Source organism: Branchiostoma floridae, chromosome 2 (assembly GCF_000003815.2).
Source record: "Branchiostoma floridae strain S238N-H82 chromosome 2, Bfl_VNyyK, whole genome shotgun sequence".
NCBI lineage: Eukaryota > Metazoa > Chordata > Leptocardii > Amphioxiformes > Branchiostomatidae > Branchiostoma > Branchiostoma floridae.
The window spans coordinates 23019971-23035649 of NC_049980.1; the positions used below are offsets into that span (position 1 = coordinate 23019971).

The following is a 15679-nucleotide window of genomic DNA, read 5'->3' on the forward strand; positions in this document are numbered from 1 at the left end:
CTGATGAGTGTGTTCATCGCGGTAGGGCGACCAGTCGATTATTGGGACAGCCCAGTTCTTGCGTTTGTTATGTGTTCTCTCTGATCCTGTTCTTTTTTTAAAGCCGAGATCCATGTGATGGTGATAGTAGAGACTACACACACATGCAGTCTGTACGTTACGATGGTGAAACATGACCGTATAATTGGACTGGCAACCTCAGGAATCTCTAGAATTGTGAACGGCTTTGCTTTACATGTGCTTCCAAAGAAGCATTTAAGGCATAGTGTACACCATCTTCACCGATATCGTTAGCTCCAGCTAGTGTGCTAAAGAATTCAAGACAATTTTATGACAAAGCACACAATACATTAAGTAACTACAAGAGAAGACAAAGAGTAAAAGACAGGTCTTTAACAGATTTCTATTTAAGTTCATAGATTTAATTCCTGTGCCTTTTTTCCAATCAATCTTACACATGTGTGCAACGTAGTTTTCATCTCAGTCTTAGTAGAGAAGTTCTGTTCATATACATTTCATTGTCGCAGTCGATCTCCAAGCTTTCTCTCCTTTCTATACCTTCTAATTTTAGTCACACTTCTACAGCAAACGACACTCTTTCATCTGGCCCGAGCCGACATTCTCTGTGACAGGTTGAATAAGACGCAAAGTATAAAAACATTTCAGTCGTTGGAGTAACGTTATGTAACCACATCTGATTCTGCGATGGAGATTAAAACAGTCAAGTTGTCTATATTGGTACATGGGTCAGCTATAAATACTCAAGGCAACAGGCGCTGATATTCTAGCTGATCAGAATTGCAGTAATTTGACAACATTAATCTTGTACTAGACCATTTTAACTGAATGCAGTCCTTGCGAAAGAGAAATATATCGAGTGATGTCGAGTGATTGGTACAAATACATGTGGAGTAATATAATGTTACCATGCACAAATGCATTTAAAGAATTGAAAGGAACATAAACAATGCGGAAATGCATGAACACATTGGCATGCATGGCATAGACAGAGGCATGGTACAGAGTGGTCATCAATTATCGACGCGGTATACGCTTGGTGACTGCCATCAGTTGACATTGTGAGCAAAAACATAACGCTAACGTACGTGTGCAATTACTGCCGCAAAACGATATAGTGTCAAACAGACACTGACCGATATCACGATCATGATAAGTTTTGATGATAACAAATATTTGGCCAGGCTTGGTTAAGGATAGAGACACAGGGCACTTATTCCATATTATGCTAATTTATATATCATTAGTAAAGTCTGTTTCAACAGCCTAAGCTTAACACGCCCGCGTCCAGTGACCATGGCAAGACGTCTACTGAGGTCATCGGCGTGCCGCTAGCGGACAGTGAACCCGGAGCCCGGCTGGGTGTAGTTGTGCAGGAACAGTGGAGTTCTCCTGGAAAGTGTAAGAAGAACAGCATGGATAAACAACACGCCATGTCTGTTATGTAAATACATACATAATGACCTGTAGTTTGTTCCATTTTCAGCCACACACGGGTTAAGGTATATATATAGCTAGATTTGTATTTTGACATCGTTGACAAGTATATGTGACCTATAAGCGATTCTATGAATTTGCATCGAGTGGCAACCTTCCATGGAGAACTTCAGCGTTGCGTATTCCTCGCATCTTTGTGTTTATTGGCCTGAATTCTTTATGCGGTACGTGTTGGGGATCATATGTGCAATGGATGGGTTCACATCTCGGATCGTGTGTGCTATGATCTAATAAAAGCATGTGGACTACAAACCAATAGACCACGGAACGCTACCGGAATATTACTTTGTGTCACCGGGGAATGTCAACAATGTCAGCAATTTTGATATCATCAACATGATGATCTGAACTTGCGCTCATCGTCCATCGTCCAAGAAGGTCGTAGTTTGAGCTGACAGGACATGATGCCATCATTTCTACTACAAGATTAGCTTAGACTGTTTGAAACTTCAACTGACTAATGATATAATATTTCAAGTCTCAGGCAGCATCATGCTTCACAGTGGAAACACCATGACAATAGAGCAGAAATCTGTTTCATCAATGGTTTTTTTCCAGTGTTAGGAGACGCAGTCAGGCAGCAATTCTATAGAAATATGAAAATCATATAGAATTTGCGTCAATGAAGGTTAGACATCCGGGTAATAAGATACACCAAAAAGCCGTTACTCAAGCAGCTGGATACGTTTCAGATAGCATCCACTATCTTTAGTCAGTAACCAGTTTCTTCCGGATGTTTTCAATGTCACTGACGAAAGAGAGTGCATGCTACCTGAAACGCCTGACATTTTCCAAAATCATAATTATATTAAGTTGTTTGAGTAACTTCTTTTTGTCGCATACTGAGAATTTTATTAGAAATTCTTCTTAAATTCCGTCATCAATTCCAGACCAAGAAAATCTACCGAGACTAAAATTTACTGTGTTGAAAAGTAATCACGGTCCATAGCCTAAGCCTTTTAAAGTGTTGATCCTAAACCTGAATCAGGCATGTATGCAATAAAGAAAAGCAACAAACCAGAACGTCAAAGATATTTCCTAGTACAGTGAACATGTACCTCTGCCTGAGCGATGGCTGTCGGTTCAGCCGGAGCCGGACGCTGTAGGACCCGGAGTTGTAGGAGCTGGCCGGCTGGCGTGTCGAGCCGGTCGGGTACACCGGGGAGAAGATGCAGAACACTTCCTCCTTAAAGTGCTTCCTCCTGGCCCTCCCGGCTGCGAAGGAGCAGTCATAATTGTGGAGCTGTTGTTCGTAAGGGGTGTCACCGCTAACCGCCATGACCGCTGCTTCCTCTCAACTGAAAACTATTGACGGATTCTGAACTAGTTATTTTACCAGCTTGTCACAATAATCTCGTTTGATGTGACGAAAAGTCGCCAGCTGCTCATGAAACGGAACCCCAGTGCCCCTCATAAGGCGTTGTGTTGGAAACAGTATTGACTCTCCAGATCTCTCAACAGTATCACTTACTTCTATTAAGCAAAAAATGAACCACAATTTTTTATTGTTGCTGAATCTTATGTTGTTCAAACACTGTGCACAACTTAACTCCCCTTCAGGTACTTACGTTGCTATAATTGTTACTTCAGGCATGTTTGTGTTGCCGAGGTACATCACGATTAAGTGTAAAGAATACATCGCCGAAATATGCTCCCATACAGCGAAAACGCGGCTACAATGTCGTGTATGAATAGCTCTGTTACCATTCCAAAGTAACGCGGATTAACCCACACCGATTCAGTTTCCATTCGACAGATGAGTCTCCCCTGTGTCCGGTTAATTTTGTGATCAGTGTTGAATTTATTTGTAAATCATTACTCTATACAAATGCCCTCTACTACGATCTCTGCTTCCTTTTTATCAGGAAGTTCGCTTGTCGATTCTTCTTTTATCTCCGTCACCACATTTCAGCTGGTGCCGATGCGGGACACCACAACTTGCTGCTCCGCCCGACGGTCATAAACTTGACATTACTTTCATTCGAAATATGCGCAAAAGTGTTCGAGTCTTGGCAGCTATATTTCTGACAAACATTATTCACGGGATTGCAATTCCTTTTCCTGTCCCAAACTTATTGATAAGCCGCCGATAGTGCGGTCAACCATATCCAGTTTTCTATCTTGGTCGGTGGTGAGGTTACTGGCAAGAGATCACTCCAGTTTGTTGACGCAACCTAGTTAACCTGACCGTGATAAATCGCCTGACTCTGAAATTGAATCAGACCTGGCCTAGAGTCCCGGGTGCACATGGTAGCTTATTATTCCAAGCGGCCAATCACACATGGCCCCATACACTGTCTGGCCCTACCTATTAAGTACAAAAATGCAGGTGGTATGACTATAACTTTGAATCTAAAAGTGAGACCTTGCCTTGTCCCATGTACGTGCACATGGATGCCAATTGCCTATCTTTAAGTTCGCTAACCATTATGGGTAATAACTATATGACCTTATTTCCTGTGACATTCTAAATCATAGGAACAAGTATAAAAAGGCAATTGAACCGGGATCTGGACAAAATCAAATTTCATTTCACAAAGAGATGCCAACATATACATGTCTACAAGTAGTCTAGTCTAAGAATACTTACCTAATACTTTGCAGCTAATAATCTACATGCATAATTAGTTGTTCTTTACAACAACAGGACCAAATACATTCTTTTCTTGGAAAGATTAAGGTAGATTTCATCCATTAAAAATATTTTTTTTTCTTTCCACATTGTGTGAAATGTGAAGTTGCAAATATGTATTTATCAGCTGTGCAGATTTTTATATCCAAACTGTCCACATTTCTGCCCTGCTATTCTGCATCCCATCCTGAGTGCTCCCTCCAACCCAGTGCCCCTACAGAGGCCCCAGATCACAGCAGCATTAAACGTGTCCCCAGCACCCAGGGTGTCCACCACCTTCTCTGGAGGGAAGGCCTGGCAATGGTAGTGTGCTCCCTCAGGTGTGATGCCATCAGCTCCCTGGTCACCCCATGCACATAGGACAGTACACCTACCAGGAAGGATCAGACAAACCATCAAAGTACCACTCCTGATTTAGAGTTCTATCTATCTAGTTAGCCAAGGTTATAGAAAAGGTCACCTGTTGGTAATATCTGAGTTATGCTTGGGTCAGTTCCAAACCGATGCCAGACGCGGGACTTTGCAGGAATGAAAAGAAAGATAAGACAGAAAAACACTAAAAATATTTTTAAAAACAATGTACACAATGCTTGATGATATCAAGGGTGTGAGTCCCCTTTTAAGATAGACTCATAGTTATTCCATATACAGTATCAGCTTTGCATAGAACTAAATAGGCTGAAAGCATGATTTCAGACAACATGACATAGCTTCTGAAAACATCACAAAATCAATTAACAACTTCATTAGAACATATTTAACTAATTTTAAGACTAGAAGAACAGTCCTGGCAGCTGAGGTCTACCATCAGAATTGGTCAGAAGTTCTCACCCTTTCTTTACCCTTTTCAGCAGTTTCTTTACTGTTTCCTTTGCACTGGCAAAACCACAGCTTTCTGCATATTCTTTGGACACAAACAGCTGTGAAGAAAAAAAATCATCCTATAAGTCACACCAGTGCCTGAGTTGTACAAATAGTCTTTTCATCCTCTTGCGGCTTTGGCAGTCATTTTGATTAATTAAGGTTGAATATGAAGTGAGATTGACTCAGGAATGATTTTTTACACCAGACTAACAATCACATAATCACAAAATCAATCAAACCACTACTGTCCCAGATGATTTTTCATGAGTATCATTAACACTGTTTAGAAGTCTTCATAAGTGATACCCAATGTAATTCAAATTGAATACAACCATTTACAATCATTCGTTTGATGATGTGAAGGACTCACCACATCTACTTTAGGAAAGAGGTCTCCCATGTTGTACTTAGACTTCTCACACTCAGTGGACAGTGTGATGACATCATCTGGGCTTACCACTTTCTTGTTGAAATCTTCAACAATCTCCATCATCTTGCAAACTTCTATAGTGTTCCTGCCCTAAAGACAGGAAGGACAGAAATAGAATGTCAAATGATATGTCATTGTCATCTATAATTAGGGTTGAGTCTGACATTTTACCCAATAACATGTTAACTGGGGTAAAGAAGCATGGTGACTTTGTTAGTCATCACTTCATCAAAAGAAGATGTAATACTGATTATCTTTGATGTCATAATCCAGTGGGCCTGGCTGATATCTATATGACTCATATGCTGAGATAGTGCTTAAGTGCAAGTCTGATTGATACATGTAGTATGCCAAATATTATACTTTCTTTTACCTCAAAGTGAATCCATCTATACTGAGTAAGGTCCAGACTGCTGAAATCTTCTGCTGTCAATTCTGCCATGTTCCTACACGTGAACAGCAACAACTGTTTGCAATAATTGTGTTGAGAAACTTTTTTGACCCAGTTTATTAAACATTAAACATTGAGTGTACGTGCCTCTATGCACAGGTGTTTCTTTTGTGTTGCTTTCTGCCAAATTTGATGGACAAACATTCCTGAAGGTCTGCAACCCCTATCATAATTGTTTTTCTTATAGTTTTAATCTTTGTCTTATGTCACCTATTTGCAAAGCCAACTGAAAACATGCTGAAGATAATTTGCAAAGATTCTCAAGCTGTGGTCATACCTGGTTCCATGAATTATCGTCCTGGAGCCAGTCTGTGTGTTGATGATGACACAGGAGGTTGGTATGGGGCAGTCAGAGTACACCACATGTTCTGTTAGCACACCAAAAGTCTGCATCTCCTTCAAGGCTGAACTACATGATTGTGTAACACAATGAAGTATATTCAGATTAGATTTTTGTAATACAAGAATGAAATAACATATTTAGCTACATTCTAACACACTACAAAGGCTTCCAAGGGAACAAGCAGTGACAATGACCTAAAATACAATCATTTCATTATTCAAAAGTGCTGCAGTGAGTTAACACTAACAGCGAGCAGATTATCATTTGACTGCATTAGCAGAGCACTTTAGACTAATGTTTGTGGACTTTCACAGCTCAAACTTACATATCTGATATTTGTGAAAACCTTCTCTGGTAATCAATGAATCATCTTCGAGCTTCATTGAAAATTAAAAAAAATTTATATCAAAGATCTTGAGACTAAAATGTGTTAAATCTTGAGATATTTTGACTAGATCTTGATATGTTTAGACTTGATCTTAAGATGTTTCCACTCAACTTGAGATGTTTAGAAAAATCTTAAGATGCTTTGCAAAAATCTCAAGATATTTTGAAATTAAAGCTTTGAAAAAGTCCCATGGCATGTCTTGAGATGTATGGAAAAAAATTTTTAGATCATTTCAAAGAATCTTACAACACTAACTAAAAAGTTTGTTTCAAGATTGTTTCGAAAAAAATTCATGATTATCTCGCAGGATATCAAAACTCTGTCAAAAAATCTTGTGATTCACCACAAAATCTTAAGATTTTTTAAATTTTCAATTAAGTGTGAAGACCCCTGTTGGGGGTCATTATGATCGACTGTGTAGCAGAGAAGTTTTCTCAAAATATCAGATATGTGCCTTTAAGCCACACATGGTCAAATAATAATCTGCTTACTGCTAATTATTATGATTATTCATGCTAATAATAATGGTATTAGCACCTGGGTCAGCTCATGACACAGAATGTGTGCATGTGTGCATGCACACACAGACACATACACATGCACACATTCATACATAGTCACACACAAATACACAAACACACACACATACACAAACACATACACAAACAGGCACACAACACGACAGTGTCTCCTTACCTTCCCTCAGCCCTGGAGGACACTGTGCCCAGGTACTCGGTGGTCTCTCCCAGGCTGGACAGGACACAGGCACTGTTGGCTGCATTCCCACCTTTCTGCCAGAACTGGTTTACACACCTAATAAACACAACTCTGAACTTATGTCTGAAGTGATAACTACCTGTATATATAATGAAACACCACAAATTGTCAAACAGAACACTAACATTATGATAAATGGAGTAACGTTACTAATAATCTGATAACTAACGTGTAGAGTCGGTCAACGTCATACCTGCTTTACTTTAGATATTTAATGGAGGTTGCATATTTATGTAGTTAGTGTTTTTGTACATTCTATTCATCAGGTGATGACCACCTGTAGTATGCAAATACAGTAAGTCACATGCACACGGCTGCTATCTCCGAGTCCGAGTAACATGCAACATGAACAGGGTCACTAGAATGAACTGACAGAACAAATCATCAACGGACTCCGATACTAACCTCGGCAACGTTACATGTAATGTTAACTTGAAAAGTCGGCAGAACGTGTCAAAGTCACTAAACTCTTTAGGCCGGTATGCTCATAAGCCACACCCCCCAATACCCCCCTCCCTTCTCCCTCTGCACACTGGGCTTCCGGGCTCTCTAACTAAACCATACCTAACATCCTCATCCTCCGTCGGATAGTGATCTACCAGATTCAGAATATCTTGACACAGCAGACCAACCATTAGAACTCTTTTACTCTCTTTGCCTGCCGCTGACATGCTTCTTTGTGCAAAATGAATCAACTTGTTTTGACGGCTATGACCCCTGACCCCTGTGGGCTAATCCACTGTGAAGCAGAGGGTGAAGTTTCAACAATCATTTTTGCTCTGAATTTTGCCCGAGGCTATTGGCAGGTTGTTCTGTCAAAAAGGATTTTGCTTCGCACTTAATGGACAGGACATTACTGTCAAAAATATTTTCCCCATTTTTTAATCAAAATGATCGTTTTTACCTTGAGGGATTTGTGACATGAATAGTAGAATTACTTTCAAAGCTTAGTAACGTTATGGAAAAGATAACCCTCACATGCCCCACATTTCAAACTTTCTTATATCAAAATAACATCCATTACGGACCGTTACAGGCAGGTTTATCAACTTATATGGCATCAAACGTAATTGAAATTAAGTCAGTTCTATCATGGAGAATGCTTGCAGTCGCCAGAGTGCGCATGCAGCAGCCGACCGATGATGATGATGATAATGATCTATCATGCATATTTATCAATATAATTTATCATATCAAAGGCTACAAAGTTATAACGTTACATTTAACGTTAATAGTATGATGTATGCTTTGCACAAAAATCACAATCAATCCACATTATAAGCTACACCAAAAGATGGAAAGTTTATTAATAACAAAAGCAATTGACATAACATGAACAAATATGTTAACATTGTACCAAAATATGTTAACATTGTACCCATAGAGAAATATTTTTAAGCTTCCAATACAACGTTAAAAATGAAAGGATAAGATTAAGATTTGCTTTCTTGAGTGCGTTTCTAAATTTCTAAAGGTTCAGAATTAGGAGAGAAATTGTTTTATGTAATGAAATTTGTTAATATGACCACTGTTTTTTGAGTGACACATATTCTTGTCCAAGATAAATGCATGAACATACATGTAAGCTAGATAGAAGAGAAAGATTATCAATTGACTACTTATAATTACATGCCATTGTGTGATATAATTTCACGGTGTTAATCTTCATACATGTTAGTCACCCTTACAGAAAACTTATAAAACTTAACAAGCAAAACTGTCCAATTCAATATGATAAAACTATTAAAGTAATGATAATTTTAAAGAAATGTGAAACACCAAAAGGTGGCAGCCAAAAGTCCATTCAAACCCGCAGAAATGCCATAATTTATTGCGATTATCCAATGCAATATTAATTGAAATTATGGTAAAGATGCTCTTGGGCATAATACAATGTTTGCTACTGTCACAGTAACTGTTGATTTTCTTCTTCCAGGTTCTGCCATATGACCAAAGGCAATGTAAAATAAATTGAAAAAAAAAAGCTTCAATAATATCAAAGAGTAAATGGCTAACTTTGCTTGACTTAAATTGACCACCAGAGACATCTTGTTACTGATTACAACCAAGCCTAGTCTCTACAAGCAAAATCAGAGGAGAGGGTGACTGGCACAGGTCCTGATGCATAACCTTACAACATCTGCTTGGAGATTAATATTTGGTTCAAATGGCAGAACTACAGGTTTTCTTGGTTTGACTTTGAGATCTAATATTAAACACTAGGTTAATGAACTTCAGAAGTCTGACATCTGAAATCATACAATGTCATTCCTAATTTTAAGGTGTAGCAGAAGTTTGATTTTTCTCTTATTTTCACTTGTGACCCTTCTTTTGCTGCTGGTATGCTGTCAGTCGAGACCAGGTCAGTTAGAAGCACATGATTCAAATGTCACGCCATTGCTGCTGCTGGCATCACGGAAGTCCACAAGTCCATCTTCAGGAGCACCACTAGACAGCAGAATAAAAAACATTGTAACCGTTGCAGTTGTCAGTACCAGAGACTGTTCATACATCACAGCTGACAGTAAGTACAAGTTACACAATCATGGCTATGATGTTGATGTAAGTTCAGTATGATGATTAACTTGCAAACTAGTAGCATCTCAATATTTTGAACATCTGATATACATATATTTACTGAAAAGAATGCATGAAACATACTCATAAATGATCTTGCCTTTTACAGTTAGAGTGTGCAATTTTGGGAGACCTTTCCATGCAAAGTGACAATGGTTGATGACTTCAATAGATAATTGTCCATAACTTTTATCAAATCAGAATACCATTTAAATGAGAAGGAGTGAGAGTTCCACTGTGTGCTGTGTTTGAAAAAAAGTGCTCACCTCCTGTAGATGAGTTTCTTGATGCAGCCCTGGAAGTGGCCAGTGTTGTCTACCAGCTGTTGGGTGCCCGGGGTGAGGTTTGTGTTTGGGTCTGGCCCACCAAGGATCAGCTCATTAGTGGTAAAGGATCCTCGGTTGAAGTTGGTGTTGGTGTTGATGTTGGGGCCAATGTTGTCATCCAGCTGCAGGAACAATCTGTGTGCAAAGCGTGGGATGTCATCAACATCTTCATTTACTGATTAATGCTCTATGTCATGGATTACGTACCAACAATGTTATTACTAGTCAAAGAGTGCATGAAATGAGACAGTTCTTTGCACTCAGCCAAGTGTTTAAATTAGCCGGATTTTTCAGTGAACGTCTGTCACTTTCCTGACAGCAAATTACTGATCCAATTCAACACTACAGGGCCTGGCACAATTGTTGCATAATATTATTTATCACTCCTCCAGTTAGTGTGACAAATGCTGTCCCCAAAATGTTGGTTAGGTAAAAGACCTTTGATATCCAATGTCAAATCTGACGAGACTATTCACATTTCACAAATATGAAAGCACCATTCCTTTACTGAACACTTTTGAAAATTGTCATTTTTGTCTTCCAGCTAGGTGTCTTGGATACCATTCTAATGGTGGAGTCTGTCACATATTTGGACCACACAAGATCAAAGACCAGATAACTAACTCACGTTTGACCAAGTCGTCGTACAAGGATGTAGTGTTCCTCGCCATCATTATAAACATTCTGGCTGGTCACACGTGATGCTCCGACATTGGCGTTGTCTCCAAAAGCAGCAAAAATAACCCTACCATTGCTCATGGAGATTGCCCACAACTATGTACAGGGGTAGAAGAGAAAACAAATCAATGAACAACTTTCGAATTTTACTACAATTTGGCACTGTTGCAGTTTCACCATGAACAATTAATGTACTACAACCTTCATGATAGCAATCCATAATCATCTTTCAAATTGTTTGTCAGGTCATGACGCCAAAGCACAAAAACACGAAAGAACAGAGGAAAAGGAAGAAATGAACATTTAGAAAAAATTCAAACGTTTAACACGTACATGTACATCATGTACATGTATCAGAGGAACCACAATATATTTTATCAATTTAGTACAAATGGCTCTAATGTCAGATGTTATCAGTTCAGTATTTTTCTTCAACAAAAGCTAATTGCAAGCAAGATGGCCTACATCTATAACAGACAAACTTTATCATCATAATTGTACTTACCACCCCTTGATTTCCCTTTGCTAGCAACATCACCCCATTGTCAGCACTGGTGCTGAAGGTGAAGGTGGCTTCAAAAACATCATAAGTTGTCATTCTTGATGGCCATTTTGCATTCAAGTAGCTGTCCACTCCCGAGAACTCCAGGCTACGAATCTAGTAGATAGGCAAACATATATACATACATTTGTGTACATTCAAACTAAGCAAAGAGCAGTAAAGAATTCTGAAATTATCCAATTTACAAACACAAACTGTAACTGTACAAATATACCTTCAAGTTGACAATTCAATGTAATACTATATATGATTGGTATCTACCAGAATGGGACACTGTGCTGTTGCAAGACTGCCAACATGCACGATCTGTCTGTCCTCTCGCAACACCTGGAGCTGCTTGATACACCCTTTGTATCCTTCTGTCATCACCCTATTAGTAGAACAAAAACCAGCAAAATATTATTAAAAACTACAATATACAATCATTATGTTAAATTGAATTATACAATGTTAATCAATTGTTAGGCCGCAATACAAAACATCAGCATCGTCAGAATAGAGCTTTTTGATTTGGCTTTCCTGAGAATAGATTTTGAGGAATTTTCAAACAAATTTGAGGGAATTGATTAGTTAGCAGGCTTTGAACTTGGAAAATTCCTCCAAATCCATCCTAAGAAAAGCCAGATTGAAAAGACCTATTCTATATGAATACATTATACATGAACGATGACAGGCTTACATTGTAGGTACTGCATGTGAAAACTTGACTTACATGCCAGCAAGGGAAGTCTTCATGGCATCATCAAGTCCTCCAACTTGAGCCTTCATGTTCAGTTCTTGCTGGGTATCAATCTTTCCAGTGTCTATACATGTCCTGGCTCGATTTACAAAAAACATCATAGCACATGCTGGGGCATTTGAGTTGATAATCAGATTCACCTGCGCATGCAAAGTGGGGAAATAAAAAAGGGTTGATTTACAAGCACATGGAGTGTGTGGTATCAAGCACACTTATTTTGCACACATCTACTGCATGAACTGATCAGCGTACACAACCATACATGTAAGTGTGATGACAATGTCTAGATATAACTATAAACGTTTCAGCAGATGAGCTTTCTGAGTTAATAGGATGTGAGCTTATTGTTTCTATGACATGCCAGATCTGTATCAATGCTGCTGGCAAAAGTCAACAGGAGGGAAATGTGCCACTGCTTAATCCTGTTCTTATTTAAATAATGAGTCTTCTTTGAATTCGTATTCAAAATAGGGCATGCTTGCTTACTTGCTTAAGTCGAGTCCATCCAGGCATAAACCTCCCTAAAACCAGAACAATCTAAATATATGATGTCATGTAAATCATGATACTACTAAAAGTAGCGTGGTTGAATTATGGTTACTTACAGTAATGAAGTCGTTGTTGATAAGCATATCCGAAACTGTATTGGTTGATTCTCCCTCATATGTTCCTGATGGAAACTTGACCCGCGTAGCAATTCTGTTGTTTCGTACCTCAATAGCAACAAACAGATTCTAGAAAACAACAAGTCAAGATTTTATTCCCCAAAATGCTTTATTTAAAGAAAATTAACATCTTAATGAAAGGAGCATATGCATTTATGAATGCATTACTTAACCTGGAACAGAAACTTTGTGACATAAGCAGTTAACATAAACTGAGGTACATCAATTCATTCTAAATTTGTTTAACTTTTTCCCAAACATACTACACTGTTCCTGCAGTTGCTTCTTTACCCAACTTCTACACCATCAATTTGCTGTTGTCCACCTGAACCAATCGATCAGCGGTTCTGGTCTCTGTTTCTTTACAAGGAAAAAAAAAAGGCACTGTACGTAATGAGCTACTGTGACACTGACATAAGGGGATTTGTCGTAGTAAGTGTAATAATCTCTCAAATCAATCACAGTTTCAGGGAATGAATATCTATCATATCAGCTACATTCAATTCATAACTTGAGGTTTTTCTCCAAGATACTTGTTCTTTTGCTAGATTCAAACAATGACATGCTCAATAGATGCATACCATATATGATATATAAATTGGGGAGGCCTTAAATGGCCACTAACTTACCGTATCACCATAGAAGAAGATAAGTCCATCTGGCCCCCCAGGACGCACAGCAGCTGCAAAAATCACCTGGTTGGATTTACCGACATCCACCAGAAGATCCTCCCTAGTGTGGCCATAGCCTTTCCCATCAAAGTACAAAATGTCTGAAGCCGTGGCTAAGGAGCTCATCCTGTTAGAAACAAAAAAAAACAATTCATTTGATTGTCAAGACTTTGTCTTAGCCTCGTTTATTCAGAATTGCTACTGGCTTAATTCATTCAGGTGCACAAAGAAAACTGCTTCATAATTTACTTGAATGTCAGATCATAACATTTAAAAGGACCTACTCTCTTATAGGAGGAGTTGCAGGTGATGGCAAGTTGTTTGCAATGCGGAAGTTCCACAGGCCTGAGGGAGGCACAGAGTCATCTCCAAACTTCAGGTCGTCAATGTGCCCTGTAAAACCTCGACCCCCGAGGCTCATGCCTGATGGAAGCTGAAAAAATACAGTTCAATATTGAAATCTTGACATGTGATATGACTAATTGTTGACCTATCTCTCTACATGCATGATTGTATAGAGACTACTGGGGGACAAAGAGGGTGACCTGAAACCTGAGTTAATTGCTGACATGGATAGTCTGATCAACACGTCTGGATAAAAAGTGTGGTGGATTGCAGCATAGTCATATATATAACAATCATGATGATGATATTTGTCAACTTTCATAATATAGGACACAAAGGCATGTTCAACTGAATCATGCTGTGATTGTTTGCAATGACAATCCCAGCAAACTTACAAACAATACAGCATTACTTGTAACAGTATGTGGCAGGATGATGATACAGTATGATACTGTATCTTAATTAGCAATTTTCATAATATAGGACATGTAACACTGAAAAAAAACTATTCTTACTTAACTGTTGTTTTCATGTATCTATTTTTACGATTGTGTAAAAAGAGTATCTTTATGAAGTGACTTACCAACCTGATGAAACTATTCAGTCATGTAACACTACCTGTAAAAAAGATATTATGTACACCACTAAGGACCAGTGAGGGTGCAATGCATATAAACCAGAGACTTACGTTAGATCCTTCCACTCCGCCCACCCAGACACCACCATTCTCTGGCATGTCGAATAGGATATAGTCATTGTTTGCATTGCCAGTAGTATCTTCATTTCCAACAGTCAGCTTCATGTAGTTTCCAATCCTACATGCACACAACATGGGATGTAACATATTGTAGAAGCAAGAATTTCAAGTTTATCATTTTTGCTGATAAACATTGCTGATAGCTTAACTCCAGAGCCATATATAACAAAGATCAACTGAATCATGTTGTGATTGTTTGCAATGACAATTTCAGCAAAAGCATTACTTGTAACATTATGTGGCAGGACTGAAAACTGTAACAGTTGCATAATATTACAAGCCATCAACCACAATTATGAGATCCCAGTGAAACATTGATTATAGAATACTGTATCCTACTTTTTTTACTACCACTCTGTCTATGGTGCTGAAATTTCTGCAGTAGTACAAAGTGTAATACAAGCAACAAGACCATCTGGGTATAAAGACATGTAGGAAAGACAAAAGATAAATATATGTAGACTCAAATAGAAAATAACAACAAAATGGCCAATGCTCCCAAGCAGTGAATCTCTTAATTATACATGTGCACTCCCAATGGTGGATGATTGCTGTAAAAAACGTATTTATTGTTTAGCAATTGCCCATCTTACTAGAGATAGTATAGGGTAGAAATTTGTAGAATATAGTTTTGTGCAGATCTGTATAAGAACCAAAGAAATGCACACAGAAGTTGGAAAGTTGAGTCTGAAGATGAACAGTATCAACCCATAAAACACAGACCTCTGGAGCTTAACAGTCTCCCACTGGCCTGCAGTCAGTCCGTTTGATGAAATGACACCAAAGTTGAAGGCGTTTTCACCATTATTCAGATTGGAGGAGGCCCTCAGTCTCCCATTCACAACCTCCAGTCCAATATAGTCGCTGTTTGCCTGCATTACAATGGATCCAACAACAGCAATTAGTCAATGGAGGTTAGGCATCCAGGTAATAAGTTACTCTCACAAGCACCTGAATAG

General features: G+C 38.7%; 2 protein-coding genes across 4 annotated transcripts in view; both read right to left on the reverse strand.

The window, feature by feature from the left end:
• Nucleotides 1-4181: 4181 nt before the first annotated feature.
• On the reverse strand, nt 4182-8153 carry LOC118409339 (ketohexokinase-like). Of its 2 annotated transcripts, none has more exons than XM_035810301.1 (7): nt 7965-8153; nt 7320-7436; nt 6170-6301; nt 5815-5887; nt 5469-5531; nt 4979-5067; nt 4182-4517 (listed from the first exon to the last, which is right to left on the reverse strand). In XM_035810301.1, exons 1-7 carry the CDS (start codon nt 8069-8071, stop codon nt 4271-4273), a joined length of 828 nt encoding a protein of 275 aa, XP_035666194.1. In that variant the 5' UTR covers nt 8072-8153; the 3' UTR covers nt 4182-4270. The 2 variants fall into 2 exon arrangements, with proteins under 2 accessions (XP_035666194.1, XP_035666192.1); XM_035810299.1 differs by having other exon boundaries at nt 5382-5531; nt 7965-8149.
• Nucleotides 8154-8678: 525 nt separating this feature from the next.
• The window catches only part of LOC118409338, a 34762-nt gene continuing 27761 nt past the window's right edge, over nt 8679-15679 (reverse strand). For both annotated transcript variants that reach the window (XM_035810298.1, XM_035810297.1), the window contains 11 exons: nt 15444-15592; nt 14652-14778; nt 13903-14051; nt 13577-13745; nt 12888-13016; nt 12256-12422; nt 11805-11913; nt 11487-11639; nt 10932-11077; nt 10244-10438; nt 8679-9848 (listed from right to left, as the gene is read on the reverse strand). In XM_035810298.1, coding sequence (XP_035666191.1) covers nt 9764-9848; nt 10244-10438; nt 10932-11077; nt 11487-11639; nt 11805-11913; nt 12256-12422; nt 12888-13016; nt 13577-13745; nt 13903-14051; nt 14652-14778; nt 15444-15592 — 1578 coding nt within the window. In that variant the 3' untranslated portion in view covers nt 8679-9763. The remainder of the gene's footprint in view (nt 9849-10243; nt 10439-10931; nt 11078-11486; nt 11640-11804; nt 11914-12255; nt 12423-12887; nt 13017-13576; nt 13746-13902; nt 14052-14651; nt 14779-15443; nt 15593-15679) is intronic.

Excerpts from the sequence above, each read along its gene's own strand:
- LOC118409339 (XM_035810299.1), bottom strand. The coding sequence starts at position 8,071 with ATGTCAGCGGCAGGCAAAGAGAGTAAAAGAGTTCTAATGGTTGGTCTG. Across the intron at positions 7,437-7,964 it reads ACGGAGGATGAGGATGTTAG|GTGTGTAAACCAGTTCTGGC; the intron begins GTATGGTTTAGT and ends TGTGTTTATTAG. Across the intron at positions 5,532-5,814 it reads ATAGATGGATTCACTTTGAG|GGCAGGAACACTATAGAAGT; the intron begins GTAAAAGAAAGT and ends TCCTGTCTTTAG.